This window comes from Mirounga angustirostris, unplaced genomic scaffold (genome assembly GCF_029215605.1).
Source record: "Mirounga angustirostris isolate CCGP_5_RB_7025 unplaced genomic scaffold, mMirAng1.0.hap1 SCAF_11, whole genome shotgun sequence".
Taxonomy (NCBI): Eukaryota; Metazoa; Chordata; class Mammalia; order Carnivora; family Phocidae; genus Mirounga; species Mirounga angustirostris.
The window spans coordinates 843736-870034 of NW_026991719.1; the positions used below are offsets into that span (position 1 = coordinate 843736).

General features: G+C 45.8%; 1 protein-coding gene across 1 annotated transcript; it reads right to left on the reverse strand.

Moving 5' to 3' along the window:
- Window positions 1-21903, reverse strand: CRLF2 (cytokine receptor like factor 2). The gene is made up of 8 exons (XM_045872583.3): window positions 21733-21903; window positions 11972-12074; window positions 10249-10412; window positions 8690-8823; window positions 6190-6352; window positions 4763-4868; window positions 2389-2473; window positions 1-411 (listed from the first exon to the last, which is right to left on the reverse strand). Exons 1-8 carry the CDS (start codon window positions 21812-21814, stop codon window positions 136-138), a joined length of 1113 nt encoding a protein of 370 aa, XP_045728539.1. The 5' UTR covers window positions 21815-21903; the 3' UTR covers window positions 1-135.
- Between the last annotated feature and the right edge of the window lie 4396 nt (window positions 21904-26299).

The window sequence follows — 26299 nt, forward strand, 5'->3', positions numbered from 1 at the left end:
CTTCAGTGACAAGCCCCTCCAGACACGGGCATTGTTCATGCTGCCTTTACCATGGTGTTGAGTCCCGGAGATGCTCCTCCTTGATCCCATAACGTCAACATAGACCCCAACGTTGGCTTTTGAGTTTGCACCCCCTCACAACATGATGTATGAGTTGTCGCTCATCACAAACGTAAAGCCTCCAAGAGAGACCACCTTGCCACCTTGCAGGGGCCGGCGAGGGAGCTGGCTGGGGTCCCCAGAGGCCTCTTCCTCCTCTGTCTGTGGGCACAACGGGGTGGTCGTCATGATGGGCGTCTCAGCCTCATTCTTGACCAGGTGGACAACTAGGGTCTCTTCTGGGACACACTCCTGCTCTGCACCCTCCATCTTATTCAAGTGGGCCACGTTCTGGGTGTCCTTGATCCACTCCTGCGGGGATGAAACATTGCATCCTGAAACCAAGGAAATGCCTCGTGGCTGGTGCCCCCTGACAGAGCATCTCTGGGACCCAGGCAGCCTCCCTCAGGTGGGAACGCCAATCCCAGGGGAAAATGCTCGTGTTCTTGTCTGACACCTCTGAGCTAACCCCATGGTGCTTTTTTGACCTGCCTTTTATCATCAGCCTCGAAGGCTATTTGCAAAACCTCTGTGGTCCCGTAAACATGTTAGGACAAGGAACACGCCTTCTGCCGTGGCGCTTCTGAAACTCGGTTGTGTTTGCAAGTCGCCCGGGGTCTTGTGAGCTGATGATCACTCAGCGGGTCCAGCTGGGCTCCGGAAGCTGCAATTCTAACAAGCCCCTCAGGGATGTCCTCGACCCTGGCAGGGGAGTGCACCTGGGACGGGGGGCTCTACGGGACTCAGTGCCAACAGGGGGCATCTGCCCAGCCTCCCCCATCTCTTTCTTCATTTTTTCTGCCCTGAAAATTCTGTTCTAATTCTCTCCCTTCACCTAGAAAAGGATCAGGACACCACCATAAGGCACTTTGACCAAAAGATTATTTTGAGCTGAAGGTGATTAAAAAAGGACAACCATGGGAGGAGCTCTCTGCCTTCCACCTTTCTGCACAAAAGCCTGGGCTCACCCCAGAGGGCTTCAGTCTGCATAACAAACCGTACTTGACAACCTTTACAGTATCATCCTAGTCCCCTTCCCACATCACACCTGCCACCCAGAGGCCCAACCCTCCCTTTTCCTCTGCCCTGTCACTTCTCCAAGCTTTATCATGCTTTGTTCAAACGGCACAGGAGCCCCCAGGTCTAACCACCACTTTGGGGTTTTCACTTCTTTTCTGCGAACCTTCCTCCACCCTCATGTGCATAGGAAATAAACTTTTTTCTTCTGTTAATCTGTCTTTTTCATCTGTTTAATTTGCAGGCCCTGAATTCAGAACATAAAAGGGTAGAGGAAAAAAATTCCCCCCCCTTTTTTTTTCCTTCCTCTATGTCTAAGTAGTTTTGAAATTAAACTTGCTCTGTAGGAGGTGAAATGGTACACACCCGTCCCAAAATCAAGATATGTCCTTCCTAACCCCCAGGACCTATAAATGTATACTTATTTGGAAACAGCAACTTTGCAGATGGAAGGATCTGAGATGAGCTCATCCTGGCTCTAAATCCAATGACAGCTGTCCTTGTAAGAGACAGAAGAGAAGACACACACACAGAGGAGAAGCCACGTGAAGACAGACAGAGAAGGGGCGGGGACGTGACCACCAGCCCAGGGACGCCTGGAGCCCCAGAAGCTGGAAGAGGCAGGAAGGACCCTCCCCTGGAGCTTCAGGAGGGAGAACAGTCCTGCCCCACCCGGATCTCAGCGGCCCTGCCCCGCCTGGATCTCAGACTGCCGGTCTCCAGAACTAGGAGATGATTAATTTCTGTTGTTTCAAGCCTCTGGTTGGTGGCAGCACGAGGAAACTTCTGATGCATTGTCCCCTAAAATCCACACCACCATCTGGTGAGCTCCTGGGGGTGGGGGCTACTCCCCTCTCCCCAATTCCCAACAACTCATAGGCAGCCCTCCACAGGCTTTTATCAAGTGAATGAAATAATGACTATAAACTGTTTAAAAGCGGAAGTTTCTGGTCTGTTTTCAGCTCTGCAGGGAGGAACACATTAAGAACACAACTTCCTGGTGAGATGAAAAGGTGATTGGGCTGGAAAATCCCGTGAGGGCACAGCTCTCTGGGGCTGACTTAAAGAGAAGCCGCCCTTTGAAACCCTTTCTGGACCTTCACCCTCTGCCCTGAGAGAAAACAACGAAGGTGCCGCTCTCAGTTCCTAAAAGGCTCACGGGCACGTGAGGAGGTAGCTGGAATAAATATTGATTTTAAACACAGTAAGCAGGGAGGTATTAGAGCGTGACAAAGAAATCCTGTAGAACATGCACAAGAGGATGGCATTTACCTGGAAGTTACCCTGGTGGGATTCAAAGAGTCCAGGGAAGGTGAATTTGGGATCAGGCACGATGGGCATTAGGACCTTCTTAACTCTGAAATGGACATGGAGAGTCTGGTCAGGCAGGCTGGAGTCACGCAGCAAGGCTGTGGACTTTCAAGGGGCCGAGGATGGGGACACAGTCCCCCCCTCGGGGATGTGGCACCTGGATAGAACCGTTCCTTCATTCTCAAGGCATGCCCTCCCCCCACTCAACTCCCCAGGCACCTTGCTCCCAGCATCCACCTGACATGTCCCACTGAGAAAGTGTGGGGTTACAGGGACAGAGCATCTTTCTGCACAATACCTATTGTAGTAAGTAAGTAACAGGGACTGTTACTTCTCTTTCCTGAATCCAGTGGACTGAATGGTGTCCCCACAAAATTCATAGGTTGAAGCCCTAACCCTCCCTGTGATTTGTGTTTGGAGATTGGGCTTTTCGAGTGGTAATAATAGAGGTTACATGAGTCTTAAGGGAGGCGCCTGGCGGTGATCAGGATACGCTGTCCCAAAATATGCCCCCTGGACGATTGATTATTTGGGGCTGATGGCTTTTAAGGTGGAGGACACATAGAAGGAGCTCTCTGTTCTTCCCCACCTCCCTAAGAACAAGGCATCAGTTTCCCATTTTGCAATGGAAATTTCCATTTTAAAGGTGCCCCCTCTCGATTACCAGGAAGAGGAGAACAAATTTTATCACCGAGATCTTTCCACAGACAATTTTCTCTACTATTAGTTTTGTCCATACATTTCCTAGTCACCTTCCCAGAATTTACCCCCCTAGAGCTTCAGAACCCCTTTTCCTCTGCCTAGCCACTTCTCCACAATCATTACCCTTTGTTAAAGTGGCATAAAAGCTCCCCAGACTAACGGCCTCTTTGGGTTTTCACTTCCTGTCTGGGACTCCTCCCTGAACGTAAAATTATAACATCAATAAAGAAATATATGCCTTTTGTCCTGTTAATCTGTCTTTGGTCACTTTAATTCACAGGCCCCCAAGTACTGAACTTAAGAGGTTCTAATCTACTATGCTCCTAATCCGATATGACTGGTGTCTTTATGAAAAGAGAGAGCAATTACAGTGATGCGTGTGCTCACAGAGAGAGGGGACACGGGGAGAAGACAGCGTCTACATGTCAAGGAGAGAGGCCTCAGGGGAAATCAACCCTGCCCACGCCTGGATCTCAGCCTCGCAGACTCTAGAACTGGGAGAGAATAAATGCTTGTGACTTGAGCCTCCCCATCTTTGGTCCTTTGTTATGGCTACCCTAGGACACCAATACCCAATATAGTTGACTTTTCACCTCTCATTGTGAATAGGGGCTTCCCTTGAAGACAGGGCAAGCGTTAGTGTTTTCCAAGAATTGTGCCCCTCAGTTTCCCTTGGGGGTGATTTCAGCTCTATATTTAAAACACCACGCCTGTCACTGGTAGACACCCTTATCTGATTGCTTTATCTCCTCCCTAGCAGAACACCATTTTGGTGGCATCTATTTGAGCCCGTAAAAGAGAGGAGATGAGGCTGGAAAAGTCACGGACAATCTGCAAGAATTACACAAAGCACCTCTGTGCTGTATCAGGCTCCAAGGGGACCCTTGGAGTTGTCCAACTCACCCTAGCGCAGACCCAGCCTCAGTCCTCCAGGATGCTGCTTCATCTTTCTCTACACATGACCCCTGCTGTCGCTATGGAAACCTCATCCAAAGAAACAAAGATGGTGCCCACTACCCTGGGCATCAGTACCCTCATACATCATTGACAGCCAGACGCCTGGGCAACGCAAGTCGGTTTACATAGGGATGGAAATAGCGGTGGTTAAGTTGTTGTAGGGAAGGTTAGCAAAGAAAACTATTTAATATGATATTTTTGAGAAGCTGTCTGCGGGTTCAGAGAATATTGTGTTGGTATATCTGTCACTGGATTTAAAAAGCAGACGAGCTTCCAGGTACAACTCTTCTCACTTCCCCAACAAATCAGTTTGATAAGTCTCAATGACCATTGAAAGGTGTTTTAAGCACCTGTCGCTCTAACATGGTAGGTGGACACACCTCAGCAGGGTCTGTGTTTGAAGCAAGCTAATCCTCTGGTAGGAGTTAACACTCATATATTCTACTGTCTCTATGAGAATATTTCTCAGTGAATACCCCAGGTATCTCTGCATTTTTGGCATTATTTTCCTCAATTTTCTTGTAAGACACTGTTGGCAAAGTGTGCATTGGGGGGGACTTGATGCTCACCTCAATAACCCTATCAGATGATTCTCTTCTTTTCTACTTCATGGACATATGGCAACCAAAGCCCTCTCTCCCGTGTGTATGACAAGACTGGTGAGAGTCATCCTTACCTCTGTACTTTCCATAAAGACAGAAGAAGAAGGAACACGGTCAGCAAGGCAACCGTGCCAGAAATTAAAATAAATTTTGGGAAAAGCTTTTTCTCCTGGCACGAATCTAAAGCAAAAAAGAATGAGTGCTTTCAGTTTTCAAGATGATAGTAAATCAGGCTCCAACTCCCCATTTTTCTTCCTTTATAAATGGCAATGTCAGCAAATCTTGATTTCGGTGGGAAGTATCCTGGAAAGAGAGACGGTGTCTCTGGACAGGCACACATCAGGCAGCCACCGCAGGAGGTGGGTAGAGTCAACACACTGCTCCCAGATACCTGAGTTGCCAGGGGTGTTTGAGGATACTGAGGCTTGCTTTTGGCTAATTTGTCTTCTGTGTGTCTATCTATCTATCTATCTATCTATCTATCTATCTATCTATCATCTCTCTATCTATCTAACATCTATCCATCCATCCATCATATCTATCTATCCATCCATCTATCCATCTATCCATTTATCCATCCATCCATCCATCCATCCATCCATCCATCCATCCATCATCCATCTATCCATCCTTCTATCTATCTATCTATCATCTATCTATCATCTATCTATCTATCATCTCTCATCTATCTATCTATCTAACATCTATCCATCCATATCTATCTATCCATCCATCTGTCTAATATCTATACATCCATCTATCCATCATATCTATCTATCCATCCATCTATCCATCTATCCATTTATTCATCCATCCATCCATCCATCCATCCATCATTCTATCTATCTATCTATCTATCTATCTATCTATCTATCTATCATCTATCCATCCATCCATCATATCTATCTATCCATCCATCTATCCATCTATCCATTTATCCATCCATCCATCCATCCATCATCCATCTATCCATCCTTCTATCTATCCATCCATCCATCATTCTATATCTATCTATCCATCCATCCATCCATATCTATTCATCCATCCATCCATCCAACATTTTAGCTATCCATCTTTCTATCTATCATCTAGCCATCTCTCCATTCATTCACCCATCTATCATATCTATCTATCTATGTATCATCTATGTATCTATCCATCCATTTATGTTTATGTAATCTATCAACTATCATTTATTTACCTATCATTATCTATTTATCTATGTCATCTATCATCTATTTATATATCTATAATCTATGCCTATATCACTGTAACAACATTCATAAATAGTACTTATTATTATTGCTGCTGTTGATAAAAATACAAATGAAAATTAGCCCAATGAGGAAGGCAGCCTGGAGAGAGAAACAATTGCTTTGAAACTGATCTTTGAAGTGGGAGGTGAGGTCATTCATTTTTAGGTGCCCCTAAGCCTCTCTCCCCCAAAAGACAGGGTGCTAGCCCATGCACAGGTGTAGCACTGCTGTGTAACAAGCATCACCTCTCAGCTCCCCCCTCTGCTGGTGTGTCACCTCTGACCAGTCACTCGGGTATGTGTCAGGCCCATAGCTGGACTCCATTGTTTTCACTCTGGCCCGGAAGAAATAACATTTCTCAGCATCCAAGCCATCTGTCGTAACATTGCAGGTTTCTCCCTCCTTGGACTGAAGAAAAAAAAGCAAACACGGTGATCAGTGATTTGACCTAAACTCTATCTTTGTACTAGGGAGTCACATAAGATTCTTACTTTTCAGCATTCACGCTCTCGTTCCACTTCCTCTGTCTGCCTAGCAAAAACAACAGCAAAAACAAATGCAGCAACAATCTCTAAATGCCCCTCCAAGAACAAACAATCCTTTGTAACAGATACTACTACAGATGCTTTTAAAAATTACTTGGTGAAAACGTACTCCTTTAAAAAAAAAAGTAATTTTTTGTATGAATACAAAAGTAACTCATGCTTACTTTGGAAACTTTAGAAAACATACACACATACCAACACAACAACAACAAAAAAAACCCATAAAAACTTCTTTATTCTAGCCCCATGATATAATCACCATTAACAAATTGATATTCTTTCTTTCCTTCCAGGAGTAGTCATATAATACAATATTTTACTGTACACATTGCTTTTATCACTAAATATCTGTTATCATTAAAGCGCCTTTGGTGACTCTTACATATTTTATCATACCGATGTACAATAATTTATTTGACTATCTTCCTAGTGCATGGCATACAGGTGGCCTCCAGTGTTTTGTATTTATTTTAGATAATGCTTCAATCGATGTCTCTGTGTATAAAACCTCATCCACATTTTCAATTCTTTCCTTAGCATCAATTTCTAAAAAGGGACTGAATACACCAGAACTAGGACAACTCATAAGCTCTTAAAGTTTGCTAATGTGCAACATCCTTGACCAGTAACACGTTTTATTATTAGCATGCTTTTTAGGTGAACTCAAGTACCCACCTATTGCTTTAATTTGTATTTCTTTGATGAGTTTCATCAAATTTCGTTTCAGTGATCACATTCTACTAGACCCAGCAATAGGTCAGTTTTTTTCTATTTCTGACCTGTCCCCTCCTGCTTCAGTTACATACAACTGCCTTACAATGGTATTCTCATTTTTATCTTTATTGCACCATTTCCAGATTTTGGGGTGTGTTACACAGGCAATGCATCCACTTAGGGTTTGTCTCCTCCTACAGAATGTACACTTCATGAGAGAAGGGATTACCATCTGATGACAGATCTCCTTGATGTCTCCGCAGATGTACCTGGTGCAGACACCAGTGACCATAATAATAATGAGTAAGGGTAGTAAGTGAGTAGCAGCTGTGAGCCTAGTGGTGAGAGTAGTAAGACTACCCATAGTAAGAATGAACTTACTTAATGCTTTTCATGTGTTATCACTTCCAACCCCAAGTCACCCTAGCTAGGTGTTATTATTATGTCCTCAGTGCTTGGGACACAGTAGATACTCAATAAGTATATCTTGAATGAATGTTGAAGGAAGCCCCTCCCAACACCTGTACACATGGCAGATATTGACCGTCCTGGGCTGAGATGTTCAGTTATCAGTTACTCACCCTGCCTTAGCTCCCCTCTACTCCCTGGATGGTGCTGAGATATGGTGCTTCTGGTTGACTTCATTATTCAAGTCTGAAGAGCTTGATGGACACAGGTGTACTTGCAGAATTGTGGAATCATTGGCTCCTGGGATTGTCAGGGAGCTCATAGTCCAGGTAGCTTAACCACTTTTGCCATGCTAGACTCTAATCTTTAGGAGAGCCCCTTCATACCAACTTCAGACTTTGGGCACCTCCAGGAATGGGCACCTCACTTCACATGATTCCAGTGATTCCGTCTGCTCTCTGTAGATTTTGCCCATTGGTTCCAGTTCTGCTTTTGCAAGGAAGTTAGTCCCTTGTTTATATGGTGGTCATTTGATTATTGGGAGACAGCTGTGAGTCCCTGGGTCACTGATATTCACATAATTTTAATTTATTCCATAGATTGTGCCCATAAACTCAGAACCAGAAAGGGTTCTCATGTGTTCAAAAGGCATACAAAGAGGGATGGATGGTGCAGGGTGTGATGACGGTGAATTTTATTTGTCAACTTGGCCAGGGGTGGTGCCCAGTTTTTAAATCATGTGCCAACCTAGGTGTTACTGTAAAGGTATTTTCTAGAAATGATTAATGTTTTTAATCAGCCAACTTTAGGTCACTCTATAATGTGGGTTAGTGAGATTTATTCAATGCAAAGGCCTTGAAAGGACAGACTGAAGTTTCCCAGAGAAGTCTCAAGACCATAATGGAAACCTGTCTGGGTTTCCAGCCTGCTGGCCTGAGACCTGCCTGTCCCTATAATCCCATAAGCAATCCCTTAAAATAAATATCAACATCTGTCTCTGTGTCTCTCTATGTTTCTTTCAGTTACCACTTGGGGATTCTCACTCACACTTGTCCTGAGAAGATGCCACCCCACTCACTTGCCACTCAGTGTCGAACATACTCTTGTACTGGATTTCATAGAGGAGACGCTTGTAGGGCAGATCAGAACAGGTCACCGTAATGGCTTCCTGATGCCACTGGAAGTTCAAGTCTTTCGGGGAGCTGGGTTTCACTAAGAAGGAGAGGCAACAAAATGATCATCACCTCTAGAAAGATAAAGATCCCACATCTCTAAAAGTATGGTGGTAAGTTTGCTTAGACTCGTGTTCTTCTGCCTGCATGAATCCTTCCTTTAATACTTTATTAGATTGGGGTTGGGGGGGTTATTTGTCCTTGTCACATCTATAAGAGAGGTTTTAACCAGAACTCCAAGGACCTGTATGCGTGTCATGGAATGAACTCTTTGAAATTGTGTGAAAGATTCCTATGTATCTGTTATGGGATGAATAGTGCACCCCCACCCCTATGGGATGAATGTTGAAGTCCTAGCCCCCATATCTCAGAATATAATTGCATTTTAGATCATTAAGGGTATAATTATTAAAGAAAAGATGGGTTTTACCAGAGTAGGGTGTGTTCTGATCCTATATAATTGGTGTCCTCATAAAAGGAAACACAGACACAGAGACGGAGAAGGACATGTGAAGATAGAAGTATAGATAGGGCTGATGGGTCTACAAGCTAAGGAACACCAAGAGTTGCCAGCAGTCACCAGAAGTGAAGAGAGAGGCATGGAACAGATTATCCCCCAGAGCTTCCAGAAGGAACCAGCCCTGCCCACACCTTGATTTCAGATGCCTGGGGTCTTCTTAGCTGTGGGAGGACAAATTTATCTTGTTTTAAGCCACCCATTTTGTAGTAATTCATTGCAGTAGCCCCAGCAAACTGAAATGAAGACAGAACATGGAAAATGCCATATGGGACTTTGTATGAGTGAGTTACATACCAACAAGTATGTTCAAGTTCTCACCTCTGGTACTGTGAATGTGGCCTTATCAGGAAATAAGGTCTTTGCAGATATAATCAAAATAGAATGAGGTCATCCTGGATTAGGGTTGCCCTAAATCCAAGAACAAGTGTCCTTAGACAGAAGAGGAGAGACACAGACACAGGGGAGAAGCCACGTGAAGATGGATGCAGAGACAAGAGGGACATGGTCACAAGCCCAAGGATGCCTGGAGCTCCAGAAGCTGGAAGAGGCAGGAAGGCCTTCCCCTGGAACTCTGGAGGGAGCACGGCCCTGCCCCGTCTGGATCTCAGCAGCCCTGCCCCACCTGGATCTCAGACTCTGGTCTCCAGAGCTGGGAGATGATTAATTTATGTTGTTTCAAACCATCTGGTTTGTGGTCATTTCATTTGTACACTGTTTTGTAATCCCAGATAGACAGCCAACACTGAATACATCTAAGAAAAACCAATGAGGCCGTATTGAGAGCAAGACAGTGCTTCTCTCTCTCTCTCTCTCTATTGGAAGGCAGAGTGCCATGCCACATCTTTGCCCAGTGTGTGTATCAAGATGGAGTTTCTAGAAGACCAGTCTTTTCTAAGTAGGAGTAGGAAAGACGCACTTGGCAATGAGTTCATTTTTGGTACTTACAGTAAGCGCTGATCCATTGGCATTTGGTGAGAAGGAGATGTGTTTCATTCTTGATGGAAAAGCACAGAATTTCATCTTTTTTTGCCTCCAGGAGGCATCCAGCAGTGTGACTTTGTTGAAGAATATAGTTGGAGCATTGGCTACTGGTCTTATCACTGCTTAATCTGTGGTTAAACAAGAGAACCATTCAGCCATAGAGAGTCTTTGAAAATAACATCTTCACAAATCTACTGGCCACCCCTTTGCTCCACATCTCTGCCACAGACTCAGACTGGATCCCCTTCACTTGTTTCAAGGACCGTTTCTTACAAGTACAGCAAGAACTGTCCAAATAGAAAAGTATCCCTTCTTTCAAAAGGTTAAGCTCCTTGAATGTCCCCTGTAGTGGGTTGAATTGTGGTTTTCCAAAAGGCATGTTCATGTATTAATCACTGGAACCTGTGAATGGGACCTTATTGGAAATACAGTCTTGACAGATTAAAAGAAAGATATCAAGATAAGATCATCTTGCATTATAGTGGGTCCTAAATCCAATGATAGCATCCCTATAAGAGACACAAGACAAGACACAGACACAGAGGAGAAGCCATGGGAAGATGGAGGTAGAGACAGCAGTGACATGGCCACAAGTCCAGGGATGCCTGGAGCCCAGAAGCTGGAAGAGGCAGGAAGAACCTTTCCCTTGAGCCTTTGGAAGGAGCACAATCCTGCCCTGCCTGGACCTCAGCAACCCTGCCCTGCCTGGATCTCAGCAGCCCTGCCCCCCATGGATCTCAGACTTCTGGTATCTAGAACTAGGGGAGGATGAATTTCTGTTGTTCTAAGCTGCTCAGTTTGTGGTACTTTGTTATGGCCACCCCAGAAAACTAATACAAGTACAGTTTGACTTGCAGAGTAACCATGCCACTGATTTGAGGGGGCACTTTAATTAGGATTGTACTTCCTACAATATTAAGAAAAAACATGGTGCTCAGTTGAGACCAGTTTAAGCTCTGTCCTTAAGTCCTCAAATCCAAGCAGTGACTTGATCAAGAATTACGTCCTTTATAATGAAGAAACTGATGCTCAAGTGACTTACCTGTGTGACCACCTAGAAAATCCAGCACTTTTATTTTAGGCTTATTTTCCTGGCCAATTCACCTTAAAATGTCCCTCTTGTGTACACCTTTCCATTTGTCTCATATGCTATCAAACTGCAAAGAATAAATCTCACATCACACATCCCCCATTCACAGAATAGAGACTAAATTAATTGGAGAATCCTTTCCTCCCACATTAATACTCATGTCCTTGAGCGTGTAAGACAAAAAAAGCCCATAATAGAGAGAAATATTTTTGGAAGGTGGTTACGGGTAAGGTGGCATAAAAAGTCTCAGAAGGTTAACTTTTGCCATGGCTGCATAGCATGTTTCAAGGGAACAGGGCTCCAGTTAAAGGTATCTGTTAAGACATTGCAAATGGTCCTGGATGAACAAACACCTGTGGATGTCTTGGTAAGAATCTAGGTGGTTTTGAGTGTGACTCAGTCATCACTTGGTTAGGAGGTTTGGGGATCTGTGGTTGTGGTTGTAGCGAGGGCTCAGGCCTAAACAGAACACACACATTCACACTTGCACGTTCTGATTCTTCACACTTTCACTACCTGGACCTCCCAATTGCCAGTGTCTCAGAGGAAGAAATATTTGAGCCCAGGGCATGGTGTTCCCTTCCTGAGGGCACTTACTTGTAGAGGAAAGTCAAATTTGTCCCAGAGAATGTGCTTGCATTCCATGTAACCTGCACAACTTCAAAATTAAAGTTGATAATCTGAAGCTGCAATGCTCCTTCTGGGTAAAAAGAGACAAATAGAGGATTTTTTGAGGCAAAGCTGAAAGCAGTTGGAAATTTGTCAAAGGACATCAGCACTTCTGTCACAAGAATAATAGAATGCTTTAAAGGGACAGAGAAAATCAAGATTTTCACAAACAAGCCAGACATTAATTATGTCAGTAAGAGCCACAGGATATATAAAGGTTGCTCAGGACAGAGGCATAAGTCAGCAGCAAGATTACAGCTGCTTTTCTTCTTATGTTTGCAAGAGATAATGACCATTAATTAGTATGAAGAGCAGCTATTGAGTAATGACAGTGTGTCTGATGACATCATCTTTGTGGGCACACATGGGGGGCATTAGACACTGTCCACCATCCACCAAACTCATTTTCTTACTCAGAACACCACACATGACAGTTTGAGAAAAAGCTCACAGACAAATGAGTCCTTTGGTCTTTGCTTTTCAAGTGGCTTAAGCTTGGGTACTTTTTTGATTTTCATAGATGTCTGGGTTAGTCACTGTGAAAGTAGTTAATGGGTGTATTCTAGGATTGAGCAAATATGCTGTGATACTGTCAGTAACAAGAGGCAAGTTTCCAACTGTCAGAGAAGGGGTAACAATTTGGGGAATATGGAAGGCTAGAATGAACTCAGTGGTGTTGAGTTAGAAGTGGAAGTATCAGAATAGGTAGATAGATGAGAGAGAGAGAGATAATAGATGATAGATAGATAGATAGATAGATAGATAGATAGATAATAGATGATAGATAGATAGATGATAGATAGATAGATAGATAGATAGATAGATAGATAGATAGATAGATAGATAGATAGATAGATAGATTAGATAGATAGATAGATGATGGATGCATGGATAGGTAGGTAGGTAGATAGATAATGGATGGATGGATGGATGGATGGATGAATGGACATATTTCTAGCACCTAGCAGGTTGTGGGTGAGAGGAAGGTGAACATATATATGTCCACACATGCTGAGAAGGAGGCTCTGCAAATCCCCGGGTCAGGAACTCACACTTCACATTCAGTGCTGCATTCAGTTCCCCTACCCATCAAGCAGGAGGCAAATACAGGTTCTAGCCCTAGCTCTGTTTGCTCAGCATCCCCTGTGAGGTCTCTGGGCTGGATGGCTTGGCCTGCTGAACATTCATGGGGTCACATCCCACTTCAAGGTTTAGAATTAGCCATGCTCTCCCATAATGGCCTCTCAGGAATCCAAACCCAATCTTGTATTTCCCTTATGTGGTTTCTCAAGATCTCCAACCAATATTCTCGTGCAACTGGCCAATGACTGTCTACACTGTGGAAATGAACAATGGCCACCCAAATGAAAACAAGCAGAAGACATCTATTCGAAGCTTGCTGTACCAGGGAGTTGAGCACCATCACTTGCACTTGGCAGACACCAAAGGCCGACAGAGGAGTGGGAGAGCCTCATAGCCGGGTGGGGGCTTGGGTGGGGTGTGGAGGCTCAAGTTTGTCCTGATGGAGGCTGTTGGCACAGGGGGAGCTTCAGGTGGTTTACTGGAAGCAGGGTGTCTGATGGGATTGGTTAGATGAGCAAAATTGTTTTTTTGTGGTTGGTTCAAAGTTGGAAGCTGGGATAAAAATTAGGGAAATTGTCAGATATTAACTCGAGGGGCAGGTTTCCCAGGCATGTTACCATAGGCTGTGAATCAGAGTTCTGTTTTCCTAGATTGTTTGGCCATTGTCCATCTGTATATTTTGTCTCTCAGTTTCCTGCATTTTGGCAATCTGACTGCAATTCGTTGAGACCCGAACGAGTCCCCTCGGTGCTGTTCTCAACCATGTTTAGTCTCATATTCTTTTTCCAATCTGGTTGACACTCCCATGTCACCTACCATGCCCAGCCCTGTGCTCAACACATAGAAAAATGTTCAGGAAAGATGTGCTGAATTGGCAGCAAATAAAGAAGTTGAACTCTCTGTGAAAAATCCCATTATGGGACTCTGGTGGGGCGCCTGGATGGCTCTGTCAGTTGAGCATCCAGCTCTTGGTTTTGGCTCAGGTTGTGATCTTGGGGTCGTGAGATTGAGCCCTGCGTCAGGCTCTGTGCTCAGCGTGGAGTCTGCTTCTTCCTCTCCCTCTGCTCCTCTCCTCACTCTCACTCTCAAATAAATAAATAAAATCTTAAAAAAAAAAAAAAACATTATGAGACTCTGGGTCTATCCCAACTTCTGAAAATCAAAGGTAGAATGAAGGATGTAAGTGTTCTTTGAGTTTTTAAGGGAGACTTTCTAATGCCCAAAGTGTACAGAATACTTCTGTTCTATGCTGACCATTGTTCCTGACGTAACTGATCACAAAATAGATGATCTCAACCTTGATCTATTGGTTCCAGAAATAGAAAGAAGAGACGTCACGAAGGACGTCCTAGCTTCTGGAAATCCCTGACCTTCAGAAGCAGAGCTTGTGTCCATCTCTTATGGTGAACGCCTTCCAGGCTCTGAAAGGGAGGGGAGTGTACACCTCTGTCCTCGGCAAACATTATGACAGATCTTTGAACTTCTGTCTGTGGAAAATATCTAATGGATAAAGCCAGATGCCCCAGGGCACCTGCAGGAAAGAAGAAATGTTCTTGTGGTTCACTATCTCCCCCACATGATGAGTCAGCTGCAGGGACAGGACGCAGCTTGGTCAGACTTGAAAAAGGGAGAGAAAGGGAAGTCACCGTGTCTCTGGTGCTTCTTTGCTAACTGCCCAGAATGGATTCAGACATCCCTGGCGAGTCTAGGTGAGGGACGTGACTGGGGTTTTCACCCCTGGGGCGTGGGCAAGACTTCTCTGAGGAGGAGGAGGAAAGCATGGAAGGTGTCCCGCTGATCCTACAAAACGTTTTCATGTAGCACCATGTCACTCTTGAAGTGGATTCTTCAGTCGGGCATGAAAGCAGGTCTAAGATTAACAAGCCATTTGTAAGGGCTTGGGTGTGGTTTGCAAAATAGAAAGGGAACTTTTGCTTCCACATTTGGTCCTCACCCCTGCTCTGCCCTGTACCTTGTAAGGGCAAATCAAGTTTAAAAATAAAACATTTGGGGCACCCAGGTGGCTTAGTAGGTTAAGCATTTGCCTTCGGCACAGGTCATGATCTCAGGGTCTTGGGATTAAAACCTGTGTTGGGCTCCCTGCTCAGCGGGGAGTCTGCTTCTCCCTCTGCCCCTCCCCACCTCACGTGTGCTCTCTCTCCCCTTCTCTTTTTCAAATAAATAAATAAATAATCTTTTTAAAAAATAAAACAAATAAAAGACTTAATTCTTCCTATTAAAAATAAAAGGGGCGCCTGGCTGACTCAGTCGGTAGGATGTGCGACTCTTGATCTTGGGGTTGGGAGTTTGACCCCACCCTGGGTCTTGAGATTAGTTAAAAAAATAAATAATCTTTTTAAAGAATAAAATAAGGGGCGTCTGGGTGGTGCGCTTGGTTAAGTGTCTGACTCTTCATTTTGACTCAGGTCATGATCTCAGGGTCATGCAATGGAGCCCCATGTCAAGCTCTACACCTCAGCATGGAGTCTGCTTGAGATTCTCTCTCCCTCCCCCTCTGCTCCTCCAGCTCGTGCTCTCTCTCTCTAAAATAAATAAGTAAATCTTAAATAAATAAATTAATTAAATTAAATGAAAAAGGAAGACATGCTTCCCCTCCCTTTCTTGGAGAATTTACTTTAGGAAACTTATAAGGTCTTTCTCCATCTTTTTTTTTTTCAAAGATTTTATTTATTTATTTGAGAGAGAATGAGATAGAGAGAGACCATGAGAACGGGGAGGGTCAGATGGAGAAGCAGACTCCCCGCCGAGCAGGGAGCCCGATGGGGGACTCGATCCCGGGACTCCAGGATCATGACCTGAGCCGAAGGCAGTCGCTTAACCAACTGAGCCACCCAGGCGCCCCACCATCTCTTTGACATACATGCAAATCTTTTTAAAAGTTAATACGCTTGTTGCCAGATTTAGGACCCAGGGATATCTTTCTCAAGGGCCTGAAAAACCAACTCTTTGAAATGCAAATACCAAGGAATGTGATGCTCCATCTCCCAATTTCTGTGTGATGGTAAGTCTGGCTCCAAGTTATAACAAACATCTTATCGTAAAGATAGGAGTTTATTTTTCCATTCAATCAAACCAATTAGCTAACAGACGGTCCCTCCAATTACAGGTGAAATTAGGGAGAACTTTGTGTGACAAAGGGTGCTGAGGGGTCTCCCACTCAAAGACTAGTTACTGTTTATCCGCAGAATATGTGTGTCATGGGTGGTGCCCATGAGCTCTAAAAAAGGGTTTCTGTGTTTGCAGATCCCTTGTCTTTGTAGATCTCTTTAGCGCATTGTGTGTGATGCCGTATGGCATTCTGGTTAAATGCTCATTTAATAATAAAGTGGTTTTTCTCTCTCTGCCACCTTTGTGGATGAGGCTTCTGGGTTGGCAAGCAATTTTGTTTCTTGTTAAATTTCCACAGCAGAGTGAGGAGCACCCCCATCTCTCCAGGAACTAGCCACGCTCCTGGGCCACGGGTCTATCCGTTATTAGCAATCCTGGTGGCACCGTTTCCACTGAGTGATGGCATCTTACTCGTGGGATCTCAGGGTCCCCATCTTTGAATATACGCTCCTCAACAAAAAGGAACACGGGGACACCAGAACTGTGCTTTTTTCCTACAGCTGTTGCTTGAAAGCACATGTCGATTTTACTAGATATGATGAATTTATTTGGTTGTATTGAGAGGCAAAGGTTTAAAACTGCAAATTTTACCAGAGAACCTGTAACAAAGGAAGTCCTAGTAATAGAAGCTGTCTGTACGGAAAGAGAAGGAGGCAGAGAAAGATCCTTAGGACACTGATTGCCAGACTTCATCAATAGTTCACTTCTATTCAAAATCCCCACTTTTGTGGAGAGCCCCACATGCACTAGATGGTGGAGCCAAGGGATGGGGAGGGCATGGGAGTCAGTGTGTTTCATGGGGACAGAGTTTCAATTTTGGAAGATGAGAAAGTTCTAGAAATGGGTAGTGGAGTTGGTTACACAACACTGTGAATGTAGTTAATGTCACTGACCTGTACATTTAAGAAAGATTAAGAGGGAACATTCTGTATATAGTTTACTATGACTTTTTTTAAAAGAATAAGCTACATAATTTTGTAAAAAATTATATCAAATCACATAATTTTACCATACTTCTTAAGGTCATTGCCTATGCTCTAGACTTGGGAACATCTGCCCCAAGGGATGGTTCAAATGAATTTCACTGCTTTGTGTTGATGCTGATCACGCAGGCATTCCAGTCTGGGGCTCGCTGGGCAAAATTCTTTCTTCCTTTTTTTTTTTTAAGATGTATTTATTTATTTTGAAGAGCGAGAGCGTGAGCATGCACAGAGGAGGAGCAGGAGAGAGAGTCTCCAAGAAGACTCTGCGCCGGGCACAAAGCCCGACCCAGGGCTCGATCTCACAACCCTGAGATCACGACCTGAGTGGTCACAGAGAGTGGGATACTCAACTGGATGAGCCACCCAGGTGCCCCTGGGGCAAATTATAAAAGTCGTGTGTTTGGACAAACACACTGTGGTCCATCCATAGGACGGGGTATCATTCAGTCATCAGAAGGAATAAAGAATCCACTTGCCCTAGAACACGGCTGAAGTATGAAAACACGCAGCTGAGTGACAGATGCCACAGAAGAAAATGGTCCCATATTGTGATGACACCATGGATATGGAATGTCCGGAAGAGGGAAATCCACAGACACAGAAAGCAGGTTAGCGGTTGTCAGGGGGCATCGGGACGGGGGAGGGATGGATTCATGGGTATAGAGTTTCCTTTTGGGATGATGGAAATATTCTAAAACTCATTGCATATATCTATGAATCTACTAAAAAGCGTTGAATTGTATGCTTTAAATGGACGAATTATATCCCAGAAGAGCTGCTTACAAAACAAAAAACAAAAAACAAAACAAAAAAACATGTCGCCCCACCCCAGCTCCCGTGGATTTTTCCCTTGTTGGAGATCTTTTCCACCAACACTGATGAGCAGGGTCCCCCCCACAAAGGTCTGGCAATTGGAACCTGCTATTGCCTGCCAACAGCTCCCCCATGTCAAGGACCCAACAGATCTTTCGCAAAGTTGCCTCTGATCCCATAACGCTCCCAGAGCTGCAGGAGATCTGGAGCCCAGTGCGTTTGCAAACGGTGGGTCTGCCTCCTGCAGGTGCATCGCTGAAACACTGACAATCTCCCTCCCAGGTGTAGTACCGGGGTCTCAGCTAACTATACAGAGAGAGAGAGACAGAAAAGATGATTCGTGAACCACACGAATTTGCTAGGGGGTGTTTGGCTGTCACCAAGGGACTCTGCGCCTAAATAGTGTTGGGTATTTCTGGGGTTAGTATGCGAGGCCCGATCAAAGCAGTGGATTGTGTGGGGAGGGAAACCACGGAATGCCCAAGCTAGACAACGTCCTGTAAAATCCTCGGTCACATCCCCTCTCCCTGGGGGTTGCTTCCTGCCTCGAGGTACCAAACACAAAGACAAGTACAAAGACGACAGGGACCCACGGCATTAGTCAGGTGGGAGGGTCTGAATCGTTCCCATCTGTCCTAAATGCGGGGACACAGAGCTCGAGAAGCGGCGAAGTAAGATCCCCAAATACAGGCAGGTCCTTGAAGGGACGGGAAGCCCCACGTCCGCGCCCCCCGGGGGTTCGTCGGCTGGAAGGAGGTTGGCCGAAAACACAGCACGCCCAGCCCTGCCCGGTGCCGGCCGGGTCTCTGTGATATCAGAGTGACGTCCGGTTAAACTCTGCAGTAATTCTGGTAAGGTGAGCATTATTAATTGTTTGCTTTGGACTCTCTTTCTCTCTCTTTCTCCCTCCCTCCTTTATTTACGGTGCAGCTGACCTGCTGGCGCCAGTTAATCAAGTCAAATGCAAAGCAAGCTACATGGGGGTGCCATCCTCCAGGCCCATCCCCACCTGGAATCCCTCGGGAATCCAGCTCATGCCTGTCGGCCACGTTCTTCCCATCCACCCGACCCGCCTCGGGCTCCCCTTGTTCCTCTGGTCGTCCACACTGGCTGTGACCCGGGCACACAGGTCTGCATTATGCATGCACATCTCCCCGCTTATAGATCTCTCCTGCCCGTGACGGGGACGCTGCTAACAGCTGGCTGCCCCTACGTCCACCAAGACCCTATTTCCAAATAAGGTCCCGTGGGGAGGTTCCGGGGGTTAGGACTTGAAGATTGGAGGGGTCCCAGCTGAACCCACAACGGGAGGGCACATTGCATACATGGATATAAGGACAGTCATCGTCAGCATCTATGCTCTTAAAATACACCATGCTTGGTGTGAAAAGGCAGGTAGATGTGTATTAATGGCCGTATCTGAAGTGTCTCGGCCCCCTTGTATTCACGGGAAGACTTGACCATGGGACTCCCTGCAAGGCTCGTAACAGGATCAGGAGCATGGAGAGGGGATGAGAGCCAGGCTCCCCCCACTTCCTTGGTGCAGAGGCAGCCCGATGCCCAGTCTGTGTCCCACCTCGACGTTGCCCACCTGCAAGGCGGTTCCTTGTCTACTCACACTGCACCGTCCAGACAACCCCAGCCCCCCAGACCTGGAGACGTGCCCCCAGCAACACCATCAGGGGCACCAGAGATTGTCAGACAGCATTCGCCTTCCACTCCTCTCACGCGTCCCACCCTAACCCACGCCCGAGGCTCTGCTGCATGTGGGGTGAGCACCTGTAGTTAACTGCAGACACCTCATCGTTCCCAAATCTGCAAGGGGCCCTCTGTGAGTTCATGGGCGCCTTCTGGGCGAACGTGCATCCTCCTGACGCCTGGTCGGAAAGCTAAATCTGCCTCTGATAGAAATGCGATCTCAAAGCCGCAGTGTCTGTATGTCTCAAACGTTCAGCTTCAGAGCAACCTCCCTCCACGTCTGTGGGATCCCGACTCCTGCCATGGGCGGCTGTGACCCATGGGAACGGGACGTCCCGGTGGGTTCGATGGGGACGCCAAGGGGGGGCACAGGACCGGTGCGGGGAGCTTTCCTAAGGCTGTGCCCCTATGGGAGCCGGTTTCCTCTACTCAGTTTCCAAGGCTTTTATGCCCTATAATGACTCGGGCAGGGGGAAGGCAACTCGATTGAAAAGAAAAGCAAGCAAACCAGAAACACCGTTCACAAACCAAACAAGCACCGGTGTTTTCTAAAAAGTTACTAGAAAGCTGTACGTTGGCTAATCGAATTTAAATAAATAAAGTGAAATAAAATAAAAGTGACGAGAAAGGGTCTGTGAGTGTGTTGGGCACCTGTCTACGGACGGCGCTTACACGCACCTGCTCGCAGGTCAGAACCCAGAACTGGTCTACGCTGTGCTTTTCTGAATGTAAGTCCGAGTCTGGGGTGTCAGGGAGGGAGACCCCGATGTCCGGAAGCCACCTGGGAGCCGTTGCGGGTCCACGGGAGGTAAAATGCCGGTGCAAGGCGTCATGGGTCTGCTTCGATGTCTGGCGCGTGGAGGGTCTGATCTGAGCATGTGACAATGGGCCAATGGGTTGGCACAGAGTTTGGGAATCGGGTTAGAGCCGATGCAGCCCCAGCCTGGGGAAGCCCCCACGCAGGCTCCCTCGGACGCCTTGCGGTGTCCGCTGGAACCCCAATGTGCCATCACAACACTCTAGTCAATGGGGGGTGGGGTGGGGTGTCTACGGAGCCTTGCAAACCCAGGGGGCAAGAAGCCAGCTCAGAAACACTAGGACGAACATGCAGTGATGCAAGGAGACACTTCACAGACTACAGGCCCCTAAACTGCCATCCCCTGCTCCTGTCTGAGCCACCCCCATGCCAGAAAATCCAATCGCACCTCGTGTCGGGCGCAAGACGTGCCCCACCATGCCCACTGCAGCTGGATCTCTCCCACCGTCCCATCTGCCTTCTCTCGCCAGCTAGCACCGTGTTAGCAAAGCATATCCCAGGAGCACGCAGCCTGGAGGTCGTGTTTGGAAAAAAGCCCAGGAACAGGCCCCGAGAACACACAGCAAGGTGAGAGCTGAGATCCCTCTCAGGAGGCACCGCCATGGTTTTCGAGGGTGACCCCAGAGATGGACGGCTCTGAAGCCCATGGCGCGGGTGGAGGGACGCCCTCACCTTTCCCGGAGGTAACGCGAGCTCATCACCAACAGATCCATATTCACTTAAACAAAACGCCTCCGAGCTCTTGGAAGGCCGAAAGGACGGGGAAGCCACCCAGAATCTCAACGCAGCAGACATTGAGCTCTTTTGTTTACTTATTTATTTTTTGTGCATTCGAACAGAACGCATTCAAACGCGATCCATCACGAGCCTTCTGCAAACAGGCAAACTCGGGTTTGCAGAGACTCGGGAATCTGTGTGCGCTCCTTGTTACTGTTACAAAACAAACAAACAAACAAAAGGAAACAAAAAATAACTACAGTTGCAAAAGAGGAAAAAGAGAAACACATGAAGATGAAGGAAGGAAGGAAAGAAGGAAGGAAGGAAGGAAGGAAAGAAAGAAGGAAGGAAGGAAGGAAGGAAGGAAGGAAGGAAGGAAGGAAGGAAGGAAGGAAAAAATAAAGGACATTTTATGCACACAAGTCCCTACATCTGCAAGCATCACTTACCCGGTGCCGAGTCCCCCGAAACGCTCACGACGGCCAGCAGGAAGAGCGCTGCAGATGCCCAGGGCAGAAACGCTGTCCTCATGCTTGCAGAGAGACACGACAGAGTGAGCAGAAGGTCTGTGCTTTCATGCCTAATGTACAGAGGTTACCCTGTTTTTAAAGAGTGGAACAGAAACAAGGAAATGACAACGGGAAACAGAGTCAATCTTTACTTAAAACGATGACTCTTGTTTAAAAGAGAGAAGAAAAAAAAAAAACCACGACAAAAAAGCAAGATCACTATTGCCTAGACGCTGCCGACGAGGAGCTGGGCTGGAAAGCGTTCTGGCTGGTCAGGAGGCTTGTGGGCAGAGTGAGGTCCTGCAGGCACTCTGTGGATGGCCAGCGTGGCGGGTCATCCAGAGGCAAGGACATTGGACACCCTCTCCTCTCTGGACCCTTATGGGGTCCATAAAGTTCACACTGGTGACTTCCAGAATTCAAATGAAGAAGCATTGTTTTCAGGATGTTAATGAGGAGACTGGTCAGCGCGTGTTGCTCGAGAGTGCAAAGCTCGGACTGACCACCTGTGGCCAATTTCTGTCTGCTGCTTCTGCCTCAAATGCACTCCCGGGAATGGGTGCCCAGGGCTTTCAATAAAAAAAAAAAAAATCAGAGAGGAGCGCTTGGCTGGCTCAGTCCGTGAAGCATGTGACTCTTGGTCTCAGGGTCATGAGTTCCAGCCCCACGTTTGGGAGGAGAGATTACTTAAAATATTTTTTTCTTAATTTTCTTAATTTAAATTTTAAATTTTTTAAATTAAAAAAAATCTTTTTAAAATAATACGAACAGTGATTACCGTACTGGTAAAAACAGGCCATAGGTACAAAGCACTTTTACAGACACAGAATCTGTGAGCAAAAGGACATAGGCAAAAAAAAAAAAACAGCAACAACAACAAAAAAAAACAGGAATAACTTCGTTTTAGAATGAAAACTGTTTCTGGGAAGCTGAGCATGAGCTGAGTGGCTTCCAATCACTTATTAAATGCAGGCTGACTCAGGTCTTCCTGGCCCCTGACCAGCAATCCTTCTACCCTGAGCATCCTGAAGACCAGAAGTCCAAACAGGTCTCCCTGGGCTAAAATCATGGTGGTGACAGGCCAGCATTCCCACTGGGATTTCTAGAGAACGCTCGGATTTCTTGACCTCCCAGCTGCTAGAAGCTGCCTACATTCCTTGACTCCTAGACCCACATCCCTCCAACTTCTGTGTCCAAGGTCACAGCTCCTTCTCTGACACTGACCCTTCTGCCTCTCTCATATAAATGAGGGCCCTGTGCCCACCTGGGTAATCCATCTCCAGATTCTTAATCACATCTGCAAAAGCACTTTTGCCTTGTAAGGTAGCATATTCATAGATTCGAGGGATTTGAATGTGGACGTTTTGGGGGGACATTGTTCTGTTTACCACATGGGGATTAGGATGTGGATACCTTGGTGTGATAGCTGATAGATGATAGATAGATAGATAAATAAATAGATAGATAGATAAATGATTGATAGATAGGTAGATAGATAAGATGGATGGATGGATGGATGATGGATGATGGATAAATACATACAAACATACATATATAGATGATTGACACATAGATGATGATGATAGATGATAGATGATAGATAGATGATAGATAGATAGATAGATAGATAGATAGATAGATAGATAGATAGATAATCGGCAATGTAGGGTATTGAGTAGCATCCCTGGTCTCCACCCGCCAGATGAGAATAGCATCCCCAAGTCATGACACCCAAATGTCTCCAGACAAATGCCCCCTTGGAGAGTGAGTATCATCTTAACTCCCATCCACCCAACCTCCCTGCTGCCCTAGGGAAGCTGGACTTTCTAGCTCTTTTCCGAGGGGGTCTCGCCCTCTGGAAACTTCATTTCAGGATGTTCACATATAAAAAGGAGAAATGCAGGCAGATAACTTGAAAAGAAATCGCGGGGCAGGCCAATTTGAGAAAACGGCCAAGCGTTGCTTTGGCTCTTCTGTGACTTAGGAATGGTGATTTGGTGAGATTCGAACTTTATGGAAAGAGAAACGTGTAGTTCCCAAAAATGGATTATCGTAGCTAATGGAGTCTATGACATGAAGAAGAGTGTTTGTCCTTTGGATGTACCTAGAAGCACTAGGAGAAATGTGGAATACATGATGTTCTCCAATACTTCCTCATAACCATGAGACAGTCCCTGCCATATCTTACTGCTGCACACACTGAATATTACGTCTCCAAGAAGGCTGATGGGTGGAAAAAGCATGATCACTGGAGTTGGACCATCTTGATGAACCGCCACTGAATCTCTGACATTCTCTGGCCCTGCCCTTTCACTTGGGAAGAAAATAAGTAGGGGAATTCAGGAGAAAATGGGCAGCAAGCACTGTACTCCCTTTTGGATGTGGAAGCACATTCCATGTGAGTTGTGAAAGCTATCATCGTCTCTCACGAAGATGACACATAACCATGCCTTCTACCACCTCTGTTCATCATCTCTGCTCAAAACCATAAACCGATATTGTGTTGTTCGTATTTCACAATGCCAGACATGTGCGATGAGTCAGGAACCAAGAAAAAAAAAAAAAAAGATGGGGTTGTAAGCCATTGGTTTGAATGTAGCTAAAAATGTCACTGCTTCTCTGTGAAGAATGTTTCTCTTATTTCTTTCATGTATTCATTTCTACTTATCCTGCCTATAGGTGTTATTTTGCTCATCTATTTTGGTTATCTATAAGGGAACAAATCATGCTAAAATGTAGTAGCCTAAATGAACATCAAGCTGTTGTTATGTCTCCTGATTCTGAGGGTTGACAGGACTCAACTGCTCTACTTGGTGTTGGCTGGAGCTCCAGACAGGATAGAATGTTCTAGATGGCCCATTCATACCCCTGGCAGCTGAGCTATCAGCCAAGAGCTTGAGTGGGACCTTCCAACTGGAAGACTTGATAGGATGGAATATTCTAGATGGCCCATTCATACCCCTGGCAGCTGAGCTGACTATCAGCCAAGAGCTTGACCTTCACCAACTAGAAGACTTGATTGGATGGAATGTTCTGGATGGCACACCTGTCATTTCCACCACCTTCCACTGGCCAAAGCAAGTGAGGGGCCAGCCCAGATTCAAGAGGAGAGAGACAGGATTTCACCTCTCTTTGAGAGTTGCTGTGAAGAATTCACACTCATTTTGATTGTTGTATGGTCGTGTTTTTAATAAGCTTTAGTGTTATTTCTAAAAGAGACATTTAATTCTTACATCAACTCAAGATAAGGAGTATTCATGGAAATGACAATTTGGTCTAGAAATGATTAAGCCTCCACTAGCTTTTCATGTCAAGCTCCTGCTGTATTTAACTGCGTCAGAATGTACATGGTGAGATGATCTCTTATCTTGATTCTGGCTGGCTTTATTTCTAAATCTGCCCAACACGCTAGATGTAATCATGAAAAGGCCTAGGTGCAGCTGAAAGGCATGATCAACATGGTTAAGCTATCAGATTCATCTGAGCAAAAGCCCACCCAAGTTTATGTAACATTACATAAGAGAAGCATTTCCTCACCCCAGCAAGAGGGGACTGCACTAGGAGGGAGGCATATAGGACAGCAGGACGATGTGAAAAGCCCCTTTCATTATTGAACTTGTTTTGGTAGAGATTGGAAGATGAGCATGGGCACAGGGTCCAATCCAGAACCTTCTAGAGTGGAGGGGGTGTTGGCTTCGGAGGGTGCATGCATGGACACGGGCCTGCACACGTCTTGGGAACTTGGAAACACAGATAGACATGTCCAGAGGAAGACCATGAGAAGACAGAGGGAGAAGGCGGCTGTCTGCAAGCTATGGAACAGCTGAGCATCCCAGAACTAGAAGGGAGTGCATGGAAGTGATTTGCCCTCACAGCCCTCAGAAAGAACCCACCCTGCCAACACACTGATGTTGGACTTACGGCCTCAACAACTATAATGCAGGGACACCTGGGTGGCTCGGTCACTTAAGTGTCTGCCTTCGGCTCAGGTCATGGTCTCAGGGTCCTGGGATCGAGTTCCGCATCGGGCTCCCTGCTCAGCAGAGAATCTGCCCTTCCCCCTGCCTGCCACTCAACCTGCTTGTGCTCTCTCTCTCTTTCTCTCTCTCTGACAAATAAATGAATAAAATCTTAAAAAAAAAAAACCGTGATGCAGTAAATGTCTGTTCTTGTAAGCCACCTGTGCACATACTTTGTTATGGCATCCCCAGGAAACTCACACAGGCATCATCCTAAGACTTCAACAGGCCGACAAGCTTGTTATGGGCAGAACAGCTCATTCCATTTCTGAATGGCTGCAATGGACAGAAAAGGCACCTGCTTCCCCCCGTTCTCAGACAACTGGGGATGAAAATACAATACTGCTTTCCAGGCTAAAGAAGTTTCATTCTTTCATGAGCTCCCAGATCCTCCAGCAGCCTGGTCTCCCTCTTGTCAATGTGCCCTCAAATTCAAGATGGCGGCCCACCTCCTGTAGACTTCATTCATATGGCTGAACAGTCATACA

Bases quoted from the DNA above. Each gene is read 5' to 3' on its own strand.
- CRLF2 (XM_045872583.3), bottom strand. From the start codon at position 21,814: ATGAGGACAGCGTTTCTGCCCTGGGCATCTGCAGCGCTCTTCCTGCTG. The intron at 6,353-8,689 runs GTGAGTGGGGTG...TTTTTTCTTCAG, and splicing joins TGTTCGACACTGAGTGGCAA to TCCAAGGAGGGAGAAACCTG. The intron at 2,474-4,762 runs GTAAGGATGACT...TGTCCATTTCAG, and splicing joins TCTTTATGGAAAGTACAGAG to AGTTAAGAAGGTCCTAATGC.